The sequence below is a fragment of the Astatotilapia calliptera genome, chromosome 6 (assembly GCF_964374335.1).
Source record: "Astatotilapia calliptera chromosome 6, fAstCal68.1, whole genome shotgun sequence".
Classification (NCBI taxonomy): Eukaryota; Metazoa; Chordata; class Actinopteri; order Cichliformes; family Cichlidae; genus Astatotilapia; species Astatotilapia calliptera.
Window position 1 is genome coordinate 1083503 of NC_137427.1, and position 20444 is coordinate 1103946.

The 20444-nt window shown below is 43.8% G+C and overlaps 2 protein-coding genes across 3 annotated transcripts; one reads left to right on the forward strand and one right to left on the reverse strand.

The window, feature by feature from the left end:
* Positions 1-4336: 4336 nt before the first annotated feature.
* Positions 4337-15170, reverse strand: LOC113023473 (E3 ubiquitin-protein ligase TRIM21-like). The gene is made up of 3 exons (XM_026169497.2): positions 15040-15170; positions 6640-10651; positions 4337-5751 (listed from the first exon to the last, which is right to left on the reverse strand). Exon 2 carries the CDS (start codon positions 10640-10642, stop codon positions 9011-9013), a length of 1632 nt encoding a protein of 543 aa, XP_026025282.2. The 5' UTR covers positions 10643-10651; positions 15040-15170; the 3' UTR covers positions 4337-5751; positions 6640-9010.
* Positions 13555-18220, forward strand: ppp3r1b (protein phosphatase 3 (formerly 2B), regulatory s1ubunit B, alpha isoform, b). Of its 2 annotated transcripts, XM_026169503.2 has the most exons (5): positions 13555-14180; positions 14348-14521; positions 14856-14915; positions 15075-15259; positions 17336-18220. In XM_026169503.2, exons 1-5 carry the CDS (start codon positions 14156-14158, stop codon positions 17381-17383), a joined length of 492 nt encoding a protein of 163 aa, XP_026025288.1. In that variant the 5' UTR covers positions 13555-14155; the 3' UTR covers positions 17384-18220. The 2 variants fall into 2 exon arrangements, with proteins under 2 accessions (XP_026025288.1, XP_080158437.1); XM_080302311.1 differs by lacking the exon at positions 14856-14915.
* Positions 18221-20444: the final 2224 nt, after the last annotated feature.

Genomic DNA, 20444 nt, shown 5'->3' on the forward strand with positions numbered 1-20444 from the left:
CACCCGCCGGGGGTCAAACTCTGGTAATTGGCAATTCTGTTCTCAGACATGTGAAGCTAGACACACTGGCAACCATAGTCAATTGTCTTCCAGGGGCCAGAGCAGGCGACATTGAAGGAAATTTAAAACTGCTGGCTAAGGGGAAACGTAAATTCAGTAAGATCATAATTCACGTCGGCAGTAATGACACCCGGTTACGCCAATCGGAGGTCACTAAAATCAATATTGAATCGGTGTGCAACTTTGCCAAAACAATGTGGGACTCTGTAGTTTTCTCTGGTCCCCTCCCCAATCAGACCAGGAGTGACATGTTTAGCCGCATGTTCTCCTTAAACTGCTGGCTGTCTGAGTGGTGTCCCAGAAACGATGTGGGCTTCATAGATAATTGGCAAACCTTCTGGAGGAAACCTGGTCTTGTTAGGAGAGACGGCATCCATCCCACTTTGGATGGAGCAGCTCTCATTTCTAGAAATATGGACAAATTTATTAAACCCCCCAAAATATGACTATCCAGAGTTGGGACCAGGAAGCAGAGTTGCAGTCTTACACGCCTCTCTGCAGCTTCTCTCCTCCTGCTACCCCCCCAAAAACCCATCTCCATAGAGACTGTGTCAGCTTCCAAACAGACAAAGAACAAACTAAAAACCAGCAACAAACAACTTAAACATAAACAATCACAAAGAAAGAACAATACAGTATCCACATCTGAACCAAAGAGTAACACAGTGAAATGTGGATTATTAAATATCAGGTCTCTCTCCTCCAAGTCTCTGTTAGTACATGACTTAATAATTGATCAACAAATTGATTTACTCTGCCTTACAGAAACCTGGTTGCAGCAGGATGATTATGTTAGTTTAAATGGAGGTGCAGGGGATTATCTTCTTCAGTACCTGAATGCTACTCCAGCAGAGTTCAATTATCTTGTTAATAATTTCACTTAACTGCGTACAAGTCTGTTCCTCTGAAAAAGAAATGTTCAAATCAGAAGTACCTGACTCCGTGGTATAATTCTCAAACTCGTAGCCTAAAGCAGATGACTCGTAAGCTGGAGAGGAAATGGCGTGTCACAAATTTAGAGGATCATCATTTAGCCTGGAGAAATAGTTTGTTACTTTTAAAGCCAGAACATCTTACTATTCATCACTGATTGAAGAAAATAAGAACAACCCCAGGTTTCTCTTCAGCTCTGTAGCCAGGCTGACAAAAAGTCAGAGCTCTGTTGAGCCAACCAGACGCTTTTCTTTCCAAGCTCCTTAGACTACGATGACCTGGATGACTGAGAACCTTCACAATCATTAGAGAAAAATATTACTCATAATCATCTCACAGATGTATCTACAGCTACTTTCAGTACCTTTGATGTTCATTTAGACGCTTTCTCTCCAATTGATCTTTCTGAGTTAGCTTCAATAATTACTTCCTCCAAACCATCAATGTGTCTTTTAGACCCCATTCCTACAAAACTGCTCAAAGAAGTCCTGCCATTAATTAATTCTTCGATCTTAAATATGATCAACCTATCTTTAATGATCGGCTATGTACCACAGGCCTTCAAGCTGGCAGTAGTGCAGTATGCAGATGACACCCAGCTCTATCTGTCCATGAAGCCAGATAACACACACCAATGAGTTAAACTGCAGGAATGTCTTAAAGACATAAAGACCTGGATGGCCGCTAACTTTCTGCTTCTTAATTCAGATAAAACTGAGGTTATTGTACTCGGCCCTGAAAAGCTTAGAAATATGGTATCTAAGCAGATTCTTACTCTGGATGGCATTACCTTGGCCTCCAGTAACACTGTGAGGAACCTTGGAGTCATTTTTAACAGTATATTTCCAGTTAATACAAAATGCTGCAGCAAGAGTACTGACAGGGACTAAAAAGAGAGAACAGATTTCTCCTATATTGGACACGGCCTTCGCAGTCTACGTGGGCCGAGTCCTTTAAAGGCCAAGAAGGCCAGAACTGCGAGGCTGTGAAATGGGAGGGTCTACCCTTCAGATTTGTGTCACCAAGTGTGTTCATGGAGTTTAATAAACTCAGCCATCTGCTCTTTGCTATTTAAAATATAATAGGACATGCTTCTGTTTATTCAGTTTTCTGTTTGACGTTTATTCAGTGTTTATTCCCTCCGCGAATCGCTACCTTATCGTGGTGGTGGGGTTTGTGTGTCCCAGGGATCCCAGGGGCTATGTTGTCTGGGGTTTCTGCCCCTGGTAGGGTCTCCCATGGCAAATTGGTCCTAGGAGAGGAACAGACAAAGAGCGATTCAGAAGACCCTTATATGAAAACGAGGGAACAGTTCACCCTGCCTGGGATAGGGTTACTGGGGCCCCACCATGGAGCCAAGCCCTGGTTGGGTGCCTGAGGGTGAGCGTCTGGTGGCCAGGCCTTAGTCCATGGGGCCCACTAGGCACAGCCCGAAAAGGGGACATCGACCCATCCTCCTGCAGGCCCACCACCCACAGGAGGTGCCGTAGGGGTCCGATGCATCATGTGCCGGGCAGCAACATGGAATGTCACCTCTCTGTTAGGGAAGGAACCTGAGTTAGTGTGTGAGGTTGAGAGGTACTGGCTAGATATATTCGGGCTCGCCTCAACGCATGGCGTTGGAACCAGTCTCCCAGAGAGCGGCTGGACTCTGTCTTAGTCTGGATTTGCCCCCGGTGAGAGGTGGCGGGCTGGGGTGGGTATTCTAGTATCTCCTCGCGTTGCTGCCTGTACATTGGGGGTCCAGTGCCTCGGATAAGCGGAAGAAAATGCATGGATAAAAAACTATAACTTTAATCTCAGCCAAGCCCTTTTGACTCAGGAACAAATAAAACATGGTATTGAAAAAAGCCAAACAATAATATATATATCATGTTTAACCTGAGTAGCGAAAGACCGCATGGGTCTGAAAACGATGTGCTGGGAATCTGCTGTTCTCACTGGCTCTAGTGAGCCTCGACCTCCCGGTCAGATATCGAGCTGGTGAGTAACAGACGTCTCAGAAAATGTCGGAGCACTTTTGCAAACATGTGACATCTTAATAAATTGAGCAGATATTAGAAGTTTACACAGCTACATTCTCACCTGAAAATATCATAAAAGTTTATTTTGTGACCCAGAAAGATTAATAAGAGTAATATTAAAGCTAAGTAGCTGCCGCCATTGTTGGAAACTGGAATTGGCTGGGCCGCGCTATGAATTCTGGGATGGGTTGGGCCAAGAAGGATACACCTGACCCATCCTTCAAATTCAGGGAAATGAAAGATGGATTTGTCGGCCGCATTTGGAGCAGTCTTTGAATTGGGACAGCCTTTGTCGCCCGGCTGTGGCATAATCGACCTTCAAATGATTTGGCCCCTTAATTGCGACATACCTCATGTGTTAATAGACCTCTCTGCACTGAATCATACTTGTCATACTTGTTACTTTTTATTAACCTCTGTCTCTGTTAAGGAAATATACTCTAAAACACTTCTTCAGTAAAGACTCAGAGAAGAGAAACACACAGAACTTCTTGCTAGCAAGGGCAGCCTCCAGACTGAGACTCGCACTGAGAAACTGCCCCGGTCTTTATTTATACTTCAGTGGGTGCTTGTGTGTGTGTGTGGTGCCCTGCTGATCAAAGGGTCATATAACAGCACAAAAAGAACATCCTTGGTCATAAAGAGGGTAGTCTCCCCCTCACCCTAGATGGTTCACCCTAGATAACACAGTGAAGAAGTCCAGCAGTTCATCTAAACAAAAGGCACTTAGACTAAAACAGACATAGCTACGATAAAACAATAAAACAAGGTACGACCTCTTCCCATGCTCCCAGGATGTGGGGGTGGACGCTAGAACACCTTGAAGTGTTACAGGCCCCCTAGGATGAGACATTCTTTCACTATGCCACCAACTATATACTTCTACACACAAATGATTACATGCAGTATTCTACCATATGCAAACTTATATCATTAAAAGATTATACTGACTACTAAGTACAATTTTCCTATTAACAGTCTCTCTTCCACAGCATGTCTTTATCCTGTCTTCCTTCTCTCACCCCAACCGGTCGCAGCAGATGGCCCCGCCCCTCCCTGAGCCTGGTTCTGGAGGTTTCTTCCTGTTAAAAGGGAGTTTTTCCTTCCCACTGTCACCAAAGTGCTTGCTCATAGGGGGTCATATGATTGTTGAGTTTTTCTCTGTATCTATTATTGTAGGGTCTACCTTACAATATAAAGCACCTTGAGGCGACTGTTGTTGTGATTTGATGCTCTAAGTCGATGAATGAATTCTTTGAACACAATTAGTGGGTGATTCAGCAGAGCGTCTGTATTGGATCAAGGAATTGACCATTGCACTGTGTAACAACAAAGTTTTTAATTAAATGGCATACACAAAACACCACTGTGCAATGCATCAGGAACAGGAAGTGATACTATACTGCAGTGAAAGCCAACACCAGGTAAATATAACATTTCATTTCTTAGAGTGCATGGAGAGACCATCTGGGAATGGTTTCAGATGAATACATGGAGACCCAAAGAGGCTGGAAATCTACAATGGAGGGTTTTACTTGGTGCAGTCGCTGTAAATGCTTTTATCTTTGTTTGAAATCCCAGCCATGATGAAATTCTCCAGTATGTTGTAAAGGGGAAACTGTGTTCCACTCTTTCCTGGATTTCAGGAGATCACAGTCTGTGTTTGGGCTCCAGGAGAAGCAGTTCTGACTTTTTATTTAGATTGAGATTATTTACTCTACAGACTTTCATCCTTGGCTTTACATGTTCGATAAAAACAGACATTGTGGTTGATTTAATATTCACTTGAAAAAGAAATATTTTTTTGTTTGGATTATTACTTCTATTCTCAAATCTTTAGCTGTCTGTTTTTATTGATAAAAGGGTTTTGGAAAATCTAAATCAACTCTATCTATATATTTGCTCTGTCTCTCTACATCTCTAGCTCGCTCCATAGATCTTGCTGTCTCTCTCTCGCTAGCTCACTCTCTCGTTCTAGCTCAAGCAACAGATCCTGCCGTTGCTCTTCCTGTAACTCTCTCGCTAGCTCACACTCTCTTTCTAGCTCGCTCCATAGATCTTGCTGTCTCTCTCTCGCTAGCTCACTCTCTCGTTCTAGCTCAAGCAACAGATCCTGCCGTTGCTCTTCCTGTAACTCTCTCGCTAGCTCACACTCTCTTTCTAGCTCGCTCCATAGATCTTGCTGTCTCTCTCTCGCTAGCTCACTCTCTCGTTCTAGCTCAAGCAACACATCCTGCCGTTGCTCTTCCTGTAACTCTCTCGCTAGCTCACACTCTCTTTCTAGCTCGCTCCATAGATCTTGCTGTCTCTCTCTCGCTAGCTCACTCTCTCTTTCCAACTCTCCGTACAGATGTTGACGAGGGTCCAGGCGTGTCTCACGGCAGGACTTCAGGGCCTTTGGTCTGGCTCCAGTGAAGACGTTGCAGGGAAGTTGCGGTTTGGCAGCTTGTTGCTCTGAGCTGCTGCTGTTGACTTTCTTCTGAGCTTCTCGTTTGAGCTGAAAAACTATGCCAGAAAGCAAAGTGTTGACCTTCAACTGAGGTCTCGTGTTGAACGTCTCCTTACACATGGGACAGCAGCAGGACATATTAACATCCCAGTGCTGAGTGATGCATCTTTTGCAGAAGTTGTGGCCACATGGTGTGGTGACTGGATCGACGAACACCTCCAGACAGATGGCGCACAGAAACTGATCTTCAGCTCGCAGATTGCTGGCAGCGGACATGTCTGCGCTCTGAGAACAGAAGTCAGAGCATTAAAAGTTCAACTCTAATTAAACATATTTGGTGGTTTACATTGGGAATGCAACAAAGTCTGAGCAGCAACAATAGGAAACACAACTAGGACACCACAGGTGCAGAATATAATAATGTGACTCTGAAGCTGCTCTGTCTTTCAGCTCTGCCCCACCTCAAACGGCTCTGTTTGTTGCCTCCTGCAGGTTCGGACCTGATTATAGTAACCTGCACTTGGCACAACATGAGTTTAATCTTTTCGGAGACATTGAACTTATTTTCTTTGATTTGATACTGTCACATGTCAGACTGAGGCAGCAGACGTCTCTGAAAACTAAAGTGAAAGTGTCAAAAACACATTTTTAGAAAGAAATTAATTCAGTGTTGTTGATTATGCACTTGTAGATGTAATTGATGTTACTGCTGATCACATTATTCTAGTTTAATTTAAGCCTCCACTTGAATTATTCTGACATGCCAGTGTGAAATTGTATAGTGCTGAATCTTTATTTTGAACATTAAAATAGTCAAAAAGAGACAAACAAAAAAAGGAAAACAAAGCAATAATAATTATAACTAATTTACATGTTCAAAAATGAGAAGGAAGAAGCATGAGCTTATTTAATCCCACCTCCTTTCCACTATTTAGTAACTAAGAGTCTGCATTTTTTCTTATTGTTTATGCCCTGTTCATCAGAAATTCACCTTCATTACAATTTGTTACATGTATTTTTTAATAACTCCAGGAACATGTCAAAAGATATACAAATTTACAGATATATAACATACTTGTGCACCCCCACACACATATAATAAAATATGAATAAAAAGAAAAGTTTTGCGTTAATGCTGTATGTTAAACATTAAATGTCATCAGCTGTACTCACCAGTTTTTGAGTCAGTTGTTTAGAAAGAGGAGATGAATTCGGTCTGATTTTCTTCACAAATGCACAGATCTGTGACTGCAGCTGTGCTGTTACTCTCACTAACTTTAACTTTCATTTCTGGAAAATGATGCTGACTCTCCTCTTTGTGGCTCCGCCTCCTCCTGCAATGTTAGGCTTGTTTCATTCACACATGATTAGAGGTACACACATCTGGAACAGGAGTTTAAAATGTGTGTGCGCCTTCAGTTTTCTCAAACCCGAGCAGCAGTGTTTTTGATCCTTTCCTCTGCAAAGCTTCTCTCTTTCTGTCATTCATGTTTTTATTGCAGAGGAAGTTGAGCTGTGTGCACACTTCAAACTCTCCTTGAAACTGTTGCAGCCCTCTGCTGGACACAGACAGGAACCACATCAGGGTTAATGAAGAAGGTAAAATTACAATCAGTTCCTGCTCTTCACAGAAAACAGCTAAAATCAGAATTTATTATAAAGTAAAGCTAAAAGTATCAAATATGGCATCGGATCTGTGAACCCTGGTGCTGCATTCACAGTGAGCTGAAAGTTTGAGAGCATCTCAATTCAATTCAATTTTATTTATACAGCGCCAAATCACAACAACAGTCGCCTCAAGGCGCTTTGTATTGTACAGTATATAATATAATAATACATAGAGAGAAAAACTCAACAATCATATGACCCCCTATGAGCAGCACTTTGGCGACAGTGGGAAGGAAAAACTCCCTTTTAACAGGAAGAAACCTCCAGCAGAACCAGGCTCAGGGAGGGGCGGGGCCATCTGCTGTGATTGGTTGGGGTGAGAGAAGGAAGACAGGATAAAGACATGCTGTGGAAGAGAGACAGAGGTTAGAAATGGAGCAGTGTGTCATCCTGTGAACCAGGGTTTTATTCAAATCATTGTTCGCTCCATGTTACAACATTTCAACATCACCATTCATTGTTTAACAGTTCGTGTTTGTTACAATCACATATTTTCAGATTTCACTGAATCTATATTGTCAGTTTTCATTAAAATACTAAAACTGCTTATACCCACATAACAGGCAGGTCTGGCCCGGATCTGGTATCAAGCCAGCACTGCTGACTGACTTCTGGCATGATAAGACGTATGTCATCCAGATATGGGCCAGGCCTGGTGTAGATAGCACTGTTTATGCGATAGCATGCCACATCTCGCATGATTGTGGTTTGGTGTATGTGGCCTAGGCTCACAGAAAACAGGTCGTCCCTGGATCCGGCATCAAGCTGGCACTTCTGACTGACTGGTGTCATGGCAGGGTGTATGTCAGCCAGATGTGGGCCAGGTCTGGCAATGATGGCACTGTTTATGTTCCTATTTTCCTATTTTAGTTAGAAGACCCAAATGCCATGTTGCAATACTATACTGCTATGGTAGCCAATGTTTCAAACGCAGGTTTGACAGGTTTGTGAGTGTACACTTTATCCAAAACCTAGTGAGGGTTTACTCATGTTTGCCACCAGGTGGCTGTAGCTCAGGAGGTAGAGAAGGTCACCCACTGATTCAGAAGGTTAGTGGTTCGATCTCTGTGTGATCCTCCAGGCTGCATGTCAAGAGTGTGAATGTGTATGAATGTAGTTAGGAAGCACTCAGTTTACAGATAGCGTATGATTGAGAATATATCATGTTATATAGAGCAATTTGAGTAATCTGGGAGACCAGAAAAGCGCTATATAAGAATCAGTTCATTCACTGTCTGAACAGAGTTTCGTCATCTTACTTTTGCACTATTATGTTCCGGCACATGTTCTTATTACATGGCCTAATTAAGGTACACATTAGGCCGACATCTGGGGCCAGAGCTGAAACTGTTCTAGGCCAGCACAGGGCTAGCAGTGTGTCTACAACTGGCCTTGTGCTGCCCCATGTATGGGCCACATCTGGCAAACCAGATCTGGGCCACCAAAGGGCCGTCATTCTTTGCCATGTCTGGGCCATGTGTAAGCACATTGCGTGGGCCAGATCCAGGCCATACCAATTTTGCTATGTGGGTAAAGACACAAAATACCCCAAAATAAGACATTTTTACATGATATGAGTTACACTAAAAAAAATTAACACACATCATTTTCTGCAGACCATGAAGACAATGACATGCTATGACATCAGCTACCTTTTGTTACTATTCTTGAGAATTGTTACATGTTATGAAACGAAACAATTCTTCATGTAGCTTTTTGAGTGTATTACATCAATGTGGTGCCCCTTCTAAGGGAGGACATCAGTTAAAAACACTGTTAGTAATGAGAATGCTTAGAAAATAAAAGCATGCAAACAGGACCTGATTATTTATTCCCTTTAATGAAAATAAATCATCTCATCAATTCAAATACGTTGTTACTCAATTTGATTGACAGGACAGATGATCAGTGGTGCAGAGTTTTTCACACCTTGATAAAGCCCAGGACTGAAGTACGGGAAGAGCTTCTCTGTGAAGGAGCAGCCAGTGAACGAGTAGATCAGAGCTGCAGCATCTACGTCATAGAAGGAGACCAGACCCTCCTCATAGTCCACAAACACCCCCACCTTCTCAGGACCAGACCGGAGACAGAGACGGACCGGAGGGGCGGCACAAGCACTGTACTCACTTCCATTTCTCAGCCACACAGTCCAGAAACCATTTTGAGGAATCAGTCTGATGTTTCCCTTCCTGTTGATCGACTCTGTGGACACTCCTAAGTCCCAGTCAGTCTTTCCTTTAACCTGAACCTCAAAGTAAAATCTGCCTGAAGAGAAACTCTGCTCTGTTAAAACACAAACACAGTAAGAAAATCTCTCTGGGTTGTCCGGAAGTTTCTTCCTCACATCACCATGATTCACTTGTTTTCCATCGTCAGACAGGATGAGATAAGGATTTGCTGTATCAGGATCCAGAGTCACGTCCACTGCATCCTGCTGGACCCTCTTCAGCTCTGCAGCCTCAAACAGCTTCTTCATGTCTTTCCTGAGTGTCTCCACAGCTCTCCCCACAGTCCCCTCATATGATGGTGGACGGACTCTGACCTCTGTCCAGTCCTTGGTGCATAGAGCAGCTTTCAGGGAGGAGAAGCTTTGGAGGAGGTGGAGGTGGTCTTCAGAGCGTGAGAGCTGCTCCACCTCAGAGCTTCTCTCCATCAGCTCAGAGATTTCCTGTTCCAGATCTTTGATGAGTCCTTCAGCCTGTTTCTCTGTAGTTTCCTGTTTGTCTTCGATCTCCTTTATGAGCTCCTTCAGGCGTCTCTCAACAGACTCCATCAGAGCCGTGAGGACCTGAACACCTTCTGCTTTCTGTCTGTCTGCAGCATCTTTCCTCATCTTCACCGACTCTTTGATCTCCTGAATCTTCAGTCGTCTCTTCTGGATCATCTGCTGAATCTCAGCCTCTGTCTTCTCCAGCTCTGCCTTCTTTCCTTCGTATTCTTCTCTCAGAGGAACAACTTCATGAGCCTTGTGATCTAGAACAGAGCAGAGCATGCAGACACATGTCTGGTCGATCTTACAGAACAGCTCCAGATGTTTATCGTGCTTCCTACACATCCTGCTTTCCAGGTTCTCCACAGGCTCAATCAGCTGATGTCTTTTCAGACTTGTAGCTGTCAGATGAGGCTCCAGGTGAGTCTGACAGTAGGAGGTCAGACACACCAGGCAGGACTTCAGGGCCTTCAGTCTGGGTCCAGTGCAGACGTCACAGGGAACTTCTCCTGGTTTGGCAGCTTGTTGCTCTGAGCTGCTGCTGCTGGCTTTCTGCTGAGCTTCACGTCTCTGAGCAACCATCTCAGACAGCAAAGTGTTAACATGAAGTTCAGGCCTTGTCTTGAACACCTTGTTACACTTGGGACACTGGCAGCTGTCATTAACATCCCAGTGCTGAGTGATGCAGTTTTTGCAGTAGTTGTGTCCACATGATGTGGTGACTGGATCAGTGAACACATCCAGACAGATGGAGCACAGAAACTGATCTTCAGACTGTAGATTGGTGGCTGCAGACATTTCTTCACTCTAAGGGAGAAAGAAAGGAAATGCATCTTATTTGAAATTTTGTTTACATTTCATATTTTAAAAGTAAGGAACAAGTGTTAGGGTTGTAGTCATAACGTAGCAGTTCTGACAGATGTGACAGATGCCCATCCTGACAACTTCATGTGCTTACTCATTATGTCCTCAGATTGTTCTATTACAGGAACGGTTTCATGATCGTACCCTTTAAAACTCACAAGTTCCCTAACTTCAGTTGCCTCAAGGCGCTTTATATTGTACAGTAGACCCTACAATAATCCATACAGAGAAAAACCCAACAATCATATGACCCCCTATGAGCAGCACTTTGGTGACAGTGGGAAGGAAAAACTCCCTTTTAACAGGAAGAAACCTCCAGCAGAACCAGGCTCAGGGAGGGGCGGGGCCATCTGCTGTGATTGGTTGGGGTGAGAGAAGGAAGACAGGATAAAGACATGCTGTGGAAGAGAGACAGAGGTTAATAACAGATATGATTCAGTGTAGAGAGGTCTGTTAATACAATTACGGTCCAAGAGTCTCAGCAGTCCTCTGTCCTCTAATTCCTCAGTGTGAGAAGGATGTTGGGGGTTCCTGCTATTGGTGTCACTGCCAGACAACATATCCTTGGTTTCTGTGTATTTGATTCAGGCAACAGCAAAACTCTGCTCTTGCCATATGTGGGTATTTGGGTGACCATCACTGATCCTCTCCTCCTACCGGCAATGGCACCACACAAACAATAAGAACCCTCAGGTGAAGAAAAAAATAACATAAAAACAAAGTCCCAAAGTGCTCCACCAAATCCTTTCAGAATCAAAAACACACCACAGACCTCACTCAGCGTCTGTGAATGTGTGTTAGGGGAGACATCTAACATCCTACAGCTAGCACACATAGAAACAACTCAAAAACGACTGTGAATAAAACCAGTGAAACCTAAACACAGACAGATTACACGAGGAACACACCTTGCCTATAAAAACAGCCACATGTTAAGGAACCTGCCACCTAGTGGCAAAAGGAGGCACAGCGCTCTGGTACAACCAGAGCTATATATAATAACAAGCTAAACTGTTAAACTTTAACTTACTGTGATCTATAATACAGCCCAGGCTTGTCTCTCATAATCTGACAATGTTTTACCACTGCCTCTGAGAGAGGCCACCATTAAGCCAATAAACATCACAAATGCATTGTGGTTATTATGGCAAGTGGATTCACATACAACATGAACTCTGCAGCCTCTTCCAGATGTTGGAACACTGAGTTGTTTGATGTTGTTAAAGAACCCAGAGGTGTCCTGTCCTCGTACGTGAGCCCTTTGCTGTTCTTGCAAGTGTAGTTTCATTAATATGGCCCGGATCTGGCCCACACACGGCAAAGAATGACGGCCCTTTGGTGGCCCACACATGGGCCAGCACAAGGCCAGTTGCAGACACACTGGCAGTCCTGTGCTGGCCCAGAACAGTTTCAGCTCTGGCCCCAGATGTCAGCTGGGATCAATCCAAGTAATAACAACATGTGCCGGAACATAATAGTGATAAGGAAGATGACGAAACTCTGTTCAGACAGTGAATGGACTGATTCTTTTATAGCGCCTTTCTACTCTCCCAGATCACTCAAAGCGCTCTATACAACATGCCACGTTCACCCAATCACACGCTTTCTCTAAACTGAGTGCTTCCTCACTACATTCATACACATTCACACTCTTGAACCACTAACCTGCCGATCAGTAGGTGACCTGCTCTACCTCCTGAGCTACAGCCACCTGGTGGCAAAACCGTCTCTAGGTTTTGGATAAAGTGTACACTCACAAACCTGTCAAACCTGCATTTGAAACATTGGCTACCATAGCAGTATAGTATTGCAACATGGCATTTGGGTCTTCTAACTAAAATAGGAGCATAAATAGTGCCATCATTGCCAGACCTGGCCCACATCTGGCTGACATACACCCTGCCACGACACCAGTCAGTCAGAAGTGCCAGCTTGATGCCGGATCCGGGCCAGACCTGTTTTCTATGGGCCTGGGCCACATACACCAAACTATGCCAGTCCTGGCCCATATCTGGATAACTTACCACTTACCATGCCAGGAGTCAGCCAGCAGTCTGCCACAGACAGAGGAGGACTCACGTTTGGTTTGGACTTAAAAACAGTGCGAACACGATCGTCTGTACTCACCTCTGTTCTCACCAGTGGACAGAATCTGCTGTGAGGCTCAGAATATGAACGTGATGGACTCAGTGTGACGTTCCTGTGAATCTTCGTTTAGAGACAAACTGGACTTGACTGCAGCTTTTCACAGGGTTTCTTTCCTCCTCACCCTTTTTTTTTATGATTTTATGGTTTATATTTATCAACAAGGAGCAAAGGTCGGATTAGAACACGCCCAGGCTGGACGAGTGAGGCGTGTTGTATGGTTAACCATCACACACTAATGAGGGTCTCAGCCCATCTGGATTTAAAGAGTATTTTATTTTTCTGTCCTCGAGGTCACAAACTTTGTACTGTAAACGGGTTTTTCTATGTCCAGCAAATGCAGTCTGATCAGAGCTGTTATTAAACCAACATTTCATTTTTGTCAGAGTTTGTTTCCTCCTTCTGATTTGTGAATACATGGAGTTAATTTATGGCGACGATGGGATCAGAACAAACACTGGATGCAGGTCAGCTGAGGCCTGAATGTTATCCCTCTGGACCCCCCACTGGCTTGGACCCCAAGCAGCACGTCATCTTCAGCTAGCCCACCAATCAAAATATTCAGCTCAGTTCTGTGATGCAGAGCCTTCAGGATTTAAACAAACAACAAAACTTCTCCTGATGTGGTTTGTCCTGACTGTAACGTAGAGCTGCAGCTTGTTTCTGCTGTGAGCTGAATTCACACGTGTTCAATGTAGTTTTAAATAAAGGTTTATTTAAAGAGGAGCCTAGCATCAACATGTAGGTAATATGGGACTCTTCATACGTTCATCAGTGGATATACGAGTCGAACACTTTCACGGTATCAGCTGTACAGTTCAAGTAATTCAAAAACAGGTAATCGTCACACCTTTGGACATATTTTAATAGTTAGAACTACATATCGGTGAAGGACGTTTGCTTTTTTTCTTTTCTTTAAAGCGTGTGTGGTGAAATCTCTGGTTCATCGTGTGGTCCACCTTCAGGCCGCTGCAGTTTCACCACAGCAGACGCACAACAACGCCTGTCCCATCGTGGAGGCGTTCAGAGTCAGAGACCAAAGAAAGGACATGTTAAAGTTTCTGCATTTAATCAGATGTGATTATTTAAAGTGTTCTAGTTTCTTTGCTCTTGTGTGTGAGATCATCTCCTGATGTGGAGTGCCGGGCTGCCCTGTTCCTTCTGAGCACGCTCAGTTCGTGGTCATCAGCAGAGTGATTAGTGTTGAAAGATGTGTCACATGACCGGGTGTTAGGGCTTAGAGCGAGGCACCGGGAGCTCCCGCAGCACAGCCGTTACAGCCGTGAAGTCCAGCCAGCAGCCATGGGCAGCACCAAGCAGGCAGCCGGTAAGTCTGACAGGATGAAGAGGCAGGAAGTGAGGCACAGGTGGACGACAGGTGGACGACAGGTGTTTAAACTGCGGCGTGTCCTCTGCTGGTAGAGCTGACAGACAGCCTCTGGTCATGTGATCTCCTCTAGAAACCACCTTCTCTCTCTCTGTGTTTCATTTCAGACGCTAATCAGATTAAGAGGCTGGGAAGGAGATTTAAGAAACTCGACCTGGATGACTCCGGATCCCTGAGCGTGGAGGAGTTCATGTCCCTGCCAGAGCTCCAGCAGAACCCCCTCGTGCAGCGAGTCATCGATATATTCGACACCGACGAAAACGGGGAAGTCGACTTCAGAGGTGCGAAAGAGTTTTTACAGAAGACGAACAGCAGCTCAGCCGTTACAGCCTCATCGCTATCACACAGATACAGTTTGACACCTTTTTACAGTCAATAATATCCTCATGATTCAGTTACTCAGTCCAGGTTTGACATTTATATCATCTCTGATCCGCTGAGTCATATAATTAATCGATGAACACAACGTGTGCAGGATTACCCAGCAGGCACCGAGCCGTTCGGTTTGTTCTCGGAGCGTTTTGTCTCTGCGTGGAGACGATCGTATCTCAGACCTTTTGATCTTCTTGTTCTTCAGCCTTAAACAACAACAGTGATGATTTTCCTTTTCCACAGAGTTCATTGAAGGAGTCTTTCAGTTCAGCGTGAAAGGAAACAAGGAGCAGCGGCTGCGTTGTAAGCACTTCAGCTTTAACCATCATGGTTCATAAACTATGCTCGATTTTTAAACACCTTGAGGCGAATGTTGTTGTTTTGATTGTGTGCTACATAAATAACATGGAATCGAACTGAAACTTACCTTCACATTTCCTCTGTGATTTTCTTTGGCCTCAGTTGCCTTTAGGATCTACGACATGGACAAAGACGGTTACATCTCCAATGGAGAACTCTTCCAGGTCCTAAAGACGATGGTGGGAAGCAACCTGAAAGACACACAGCTGCAGCAGATCGTCGACAAAACTATCATAGGCGCCGACAAAGACGGAGACGGCAGAATCTCCTTCGAGGAGTTCTGCGCGGTGAGTTTTTGTGACTCGTTTCACCACCTGGACTCAAACTGGAGTCTGCACCAAAGCAACGCGCCGTAATCTGTGCTACAACCACGTTACGTTTCCTAGTAATGCAGTAAAGTGTTATACTTAAAACTGCTATAAAGGTTCTTCAGTTACCTGAATGAGGAGCAAATAGAAAGAAAGAAACATGAAACATTTGGGCTTCAATCAGCTGATCTCAGTTCATGTGCAGGGAGGAGGGCTGCAGATACGGCCATTACTTCTAGATTTATTGTATGAAAGGTCAAAAAGGATGTTGAAGTGCAAACTGGGTCCAGGACAGAGTTATGGTGCTAACACATGTGTGCGTGCATGCGACCAGCACGGCTCAAAACATGCATCAAAAGTTAGAAACTGACTCTGAGAAAGCTCCAACAGTAAAGACCCGAGAAGGTCGCTTAGGGAAGAACATCGTGAAGCTGTACTTGCAGGATTATCTAACTCAGCGCTCCCCAACCTTTTTTGTGCCACTGACCAGTTTATGTCTGACAATATTTTCACCGACCGGCCTTTAAGGTGTCGCAGACAAACACAACAAATTAAAATGATTCAACCGAGACAGAAACTGGTGTTCTGTAAATATAATGATAAACATGAATTCACTGTGTGATTGTGTAACTTTATTAGCAGCGTCCTCCTCTCTGCCCTTAATGCTGTCTGGTCGCCAGTGTTGCTCAAGTTACTTGAAAAAAGTAATCAGTAACTAATTACTGATTACTTCCCCAAAAAAGTAATCCCGTTACTTTACTGATTACTTATTTTCAAAAGTAATTAATTACTTAGTTACTTTTTAAAAACACGATTTACAACCTGAAGAGGTGATAAAGCGATAGATCTTTCAGCCCAATTCTACTTTTTCTACATAATCCATCATACAAAATGTAATCAAATGGAAAAGTCTCTTTTTAAAACTTGTTTTATTAGTTTTAATCTTTTAACTTTATGCATCAAGCAAAAATTTAATTATATGCAACATTCTCTGACTGGAAGAAATTAGTTTAACATTTAAACCTATTTTCTGCACATTCCAGCACATAAAATAAAATATTTTTTGTGTTTACACTCAGTCTTTCAAATAGATGCAAGTAAAACACAGCAGAAAATAAATAAAGTCAAAGACTCAGCGGTCCTGTTGCTCTATTTTCACCTGTAAAGCAGGAGTGGGGTAGGCGGAGGGTTACCCTGGTGCAGGTGTGCCGCGGTCAGTGGAAGAATCCGCGAGTTTCTCTGTGAGTTTCCCATCACGTCGTAGCTACTCGGTGCTTGTTGGAAGTTTAGGGGTTTTTTCGCTGTAAAAAGAAGTTTTCTTCCCACGCACAGCGGACACTAATGTTTTTGTCACTTTTTATGGAATCAAACTCAAAGTAAGGTCAGTACTTCCACGCTTTAAACGCTGCACGCTCATACTCTCTCTGCACTCGATATATGATCCATTGTTGATCTGCACACAGCTGTTGTCACTAACGGCGCACTCGCTTACGTCACTGTCATGAGACATTCTCGCAAAAAAATCACGGTTTTAGTAACGCAGTAACGCAGCGTTCCTACGGGAAAGTAACGGTAATCTAATTACTGTTTTTGCAATAGTAATCCCTTACTTTACTCGTTACTCGAAAAAAGTAATCAGATTACAGTAACGCGTTACTGTCCATCTCTGCTGGTCGCTATGGTAACGTTTAAACATTTCTTTCAAAATAAGACCCAGGGAAACCAAGTTCACAATAAAACCCTGAAAACCATAAACTTCTCACCCGAGCCTCGGCTCTCGCGGCCCGGTACCGGTCCGTGGCCCGGGGTTGGGGACCGCTGCTCTACAGCACCAGCAGGACCTCTTCAGCTCATTTCGAATCCAGAACCCTCACAGGTCTGTTTGACGCCCACAGAACTGAAGTCACCTCATCGGCTCCCAGATCAACACAGAATTACCTTTAAAATCTTTCTGTTAGTTCACGGAGCTCTCGGGGCCTCCTCTGTTTACAGAGTCGATTCAGTTAAAAACAAGAAAAAACAGTGTGTGACATCACTTCCTGTTGTCTCCTGCAGGTGGCGGGAGGATTGGACATTCACAAAACGATGGTTGTGGACATCTGACAGCCTCTTGTTTATCCTTCGTCCGTTCACAGGAGTCATCCAGCTGTTCCTGCCGCTCTGTTAGCTCCACTGGGCTGTTTGTTTTTATTTTAGTGCGCTGACAGACTTACAGTTTGGTCCATGAATATTTGGATTGAGACAAATTTTCTAATGTTGGTACATTACCACAATGAATTTTAAATGAAACAGCTCTGATGCAGGTGAAGTGCACACGTTCAGCTTTAATTCAGTGTGTTGGACAAAATGACCGCATAAAAATATGAGAAACTAAAGTATTTTAACACAATGCCTTCGTTTCAGGCTCAAAAGTATTTGGAAAAATTAAATAACTGAAAATAAATTGATAATTTCTATTACTTTATTCAAAACCCTTTGCTGGCAAAGGCCTTAAGTGTTGAAGTGCTGCTCTCCCAGCCTTTACTGCACCAGCTTTCTGCTGCTGTTTGCTTTTCTGTCCTATGTTTAGTCGTCGACAAGTGAAACGCCCAGGTTTAGCTTCAATCATTATTGGCATTATTTTAAATTAACCAAATCATTCAATATGGCACAGAAACAGTGGCACTCGCCGCCCTCACTCCTAAAACTTCTCCCTCTTCCTATACAACCAATTGCCACATGTTGCCATATCATTTTTTGATTGTTTGAGTTTGCATGCTTTGTTTTTTTTACGTCACATTGCGTCCTGCGTCCTGATCGCTGCAGACGATCTCCTCCGTCTCTCCTGTACAGAATCGCTGCATCGATGCTAGCAGTGTGACTGAAGTGCAGTGCTGTATGTCCACGATGTCCACCAAACGTTTTGCACCATCAAAAAATAAAATTGGCTCCTTGATTTCACCTCTCGCTGATTATTTTTAGAACATAACACCCGCGATAAATGAGAGACAGCTGAGAAATATAACATTTGAATGCATTTTCTCTTTTGCTCTGAGGCGCGGGGGAAAGATATCGACAAGTCGATGAACATCATTTACAGATATATTGGGTAAATGCCCGAGACATCTATAGAAATGTAAATCGCCGCTTGATTCATTCATTTGCTTAACTTGTTTTGGACCGTAAACCAGGCGCGAATAGGACACCGGAAACAAAGCTCCCCACAGGAGTTTCCACACCGGAAGTAGCATATGCTAACGTGCACATGGTCTATTCCAATTTAGCTGGATGTGAGCAGACAGTCTGTCTCTAAACAGCTCAGAATTCACTCAGCTGCTTCAGGCCTGTGTCACATCATCAGGAAACACAAGTGTTTTTGCAGAACTGTGCTGGCTTTTCTTAGGTTTTCTTTTTTAGCAAAGTCCTATCTAGCCTTTCTGTTCTTGAGGTTTATGAGTAGGGATGGGTATCGAAAACAGTGGGAACCGGTTCTTGTTGAGAACCGGTTCCCACTGTTGCAATTCCTTGGAAGTGTTTGCCATTTTTACAAACGATTCCCTTATCGATTCCAGTCGCCCTGAATGACGTCACCGCGTTGCGGAGCGTCATTTACCTGACAGGAAACATGGCGGCTCAAACGATCAAAAGTTTGGTTATACTTTACGAGAGTGGATGACAACAGGGCAACTTGCAATACTTGCAAAGTAGAGATTTCATTTAAGGGAGGAAACACTACGAATATGCAAAAAACACGCGATGACCTTAAATGAATGTCGTGTTTTTAATTCCGCTCGACTCGTGAATCTCAACCCAGCAGCAGCGGTAACGTTTGCACGTCCTCTCCCGTTAATGCGGCAGGTAAATAATCAACTAACAGTGCATATTATGTTAGTGCGATCTGCCTTATTACAGACCTGCCATTACTGTGCATTTAGTGACCATGATGAGAGAGACAGAGTCTGGCTCAGATGCTGGCAGTTCTCGCTGCAGTCTACCGGTGTTCCAGATCAACTGGCGTTTAGATCAACTGGCGTTGGTCGAACAGATGTGTGGCAGTCTTGCGTTTCAGTAGCTCCTACCGACAAACCAGCAAAAAAACGCCAAATGTGTCATCTGTGACACTTGTGAGGTTGTCTCAAACACACTCCGTCAGTCTTGATGCTGTTGAACAACAAAATGTTTACAAATGTGGCGAGTTTACCTGGTGATATCCTCATGCGCGACGCGATCTCGAAAACAGCAAACAAGTAATACCACGCCGTTGTTGTTCACAGGACAGCAAGAGTAAACGATCGGGAGACCCTTGTCGTCGTTATCGTTCCCCTCGCACGGTTTATTTCTCCGAATTCAGCGTTTTTGCTTCACAACTACAGCGAGCAGTTTACTTTGTGCACTAACATGGAGTCGAGTCAACCAGCGCCACCTCTGGCCAAGTGCCACAGCCTACAGCCAGATCAACCTGTGACACACATCTGCAGCACGTTTGAATTCGTGTCATGCACATTTGTACCTTTCAACTGTGTCTGTTTGTGCGTCATGCAAATAAACCTTTGAAATGAATGAAATGATATCATGTATTTATTATCAGCCTACATTTGTACAAAATTCCAAATGACATACACATAAGAATCACCATCCTGATATCAATACTTTTGCCCATACGAAAAATGTCGTGAACACACTAATATTTCACCAGTGTTGTAACATCACATGTCGTTAGCGTAGTCTGCCTGTGTCTGCCCTCTGCAAACAAACATTTTAGAGTTGGTTGTGATATACAGTCTGCATAAGTGTGGTCAATCTAATAAACATTTATAAGGAGATGGCAGTTACTGTGAATGTACAGCAGTTACACAGTGATCAGTAATAAACAGTCAGACAATGACTCTGACAATCTCATTCAATCTTGCAGATTGCACCTTCTGTGGAAAGTGGTACCACACGGTGTGTGTGGACTTCCCCTGTGCAGAAGGCGACTACAAATGTTGTGGGTGCTAAATAAACAGAAAAAATTGATCCCTGTTGTCTTTGCTTACTGATTGTTTTTAGTGTTGACAATCCACATTGCTGGCATTGCATCTTTCAACATGTTTGTGGGTAGATTTGGATGTACCAGGGGTAAGTGCAGCCACTCAGCCTCTACTCAATGTGATCATAGCAGCAGGTGCAGATGTGTCACAAGTTA

Coding starts and splice junctions, on each gene's coding strand:
- LOC113023473 (XM_026169497.2), bottom strand. CDS start 10,642: ATGTCTGCAGCCACCAATCTACAGTCTGAAGATCAGTTTCTGTGCTCC.
- ppp3r1b (XM_026169503.2), top strand. CDS start 14,156: ATGGGCAGCACCAAGCAGGCAGCCG. Junction 14,181..14,347: donor CAGCACCAAGCAGGCAGCCG/GTAAGTCTGACA, acceptor GTTTCATTTCAG/ACGCTAATCAGATTAAGAGG. Junction 14,916..15,074: donor CAAGGAGCAGCGGCTGCGTT/GTAAGCACTTCA, acceptor CTTTGGCCTCAG/TTGCCTTTAGGATCTACGAC.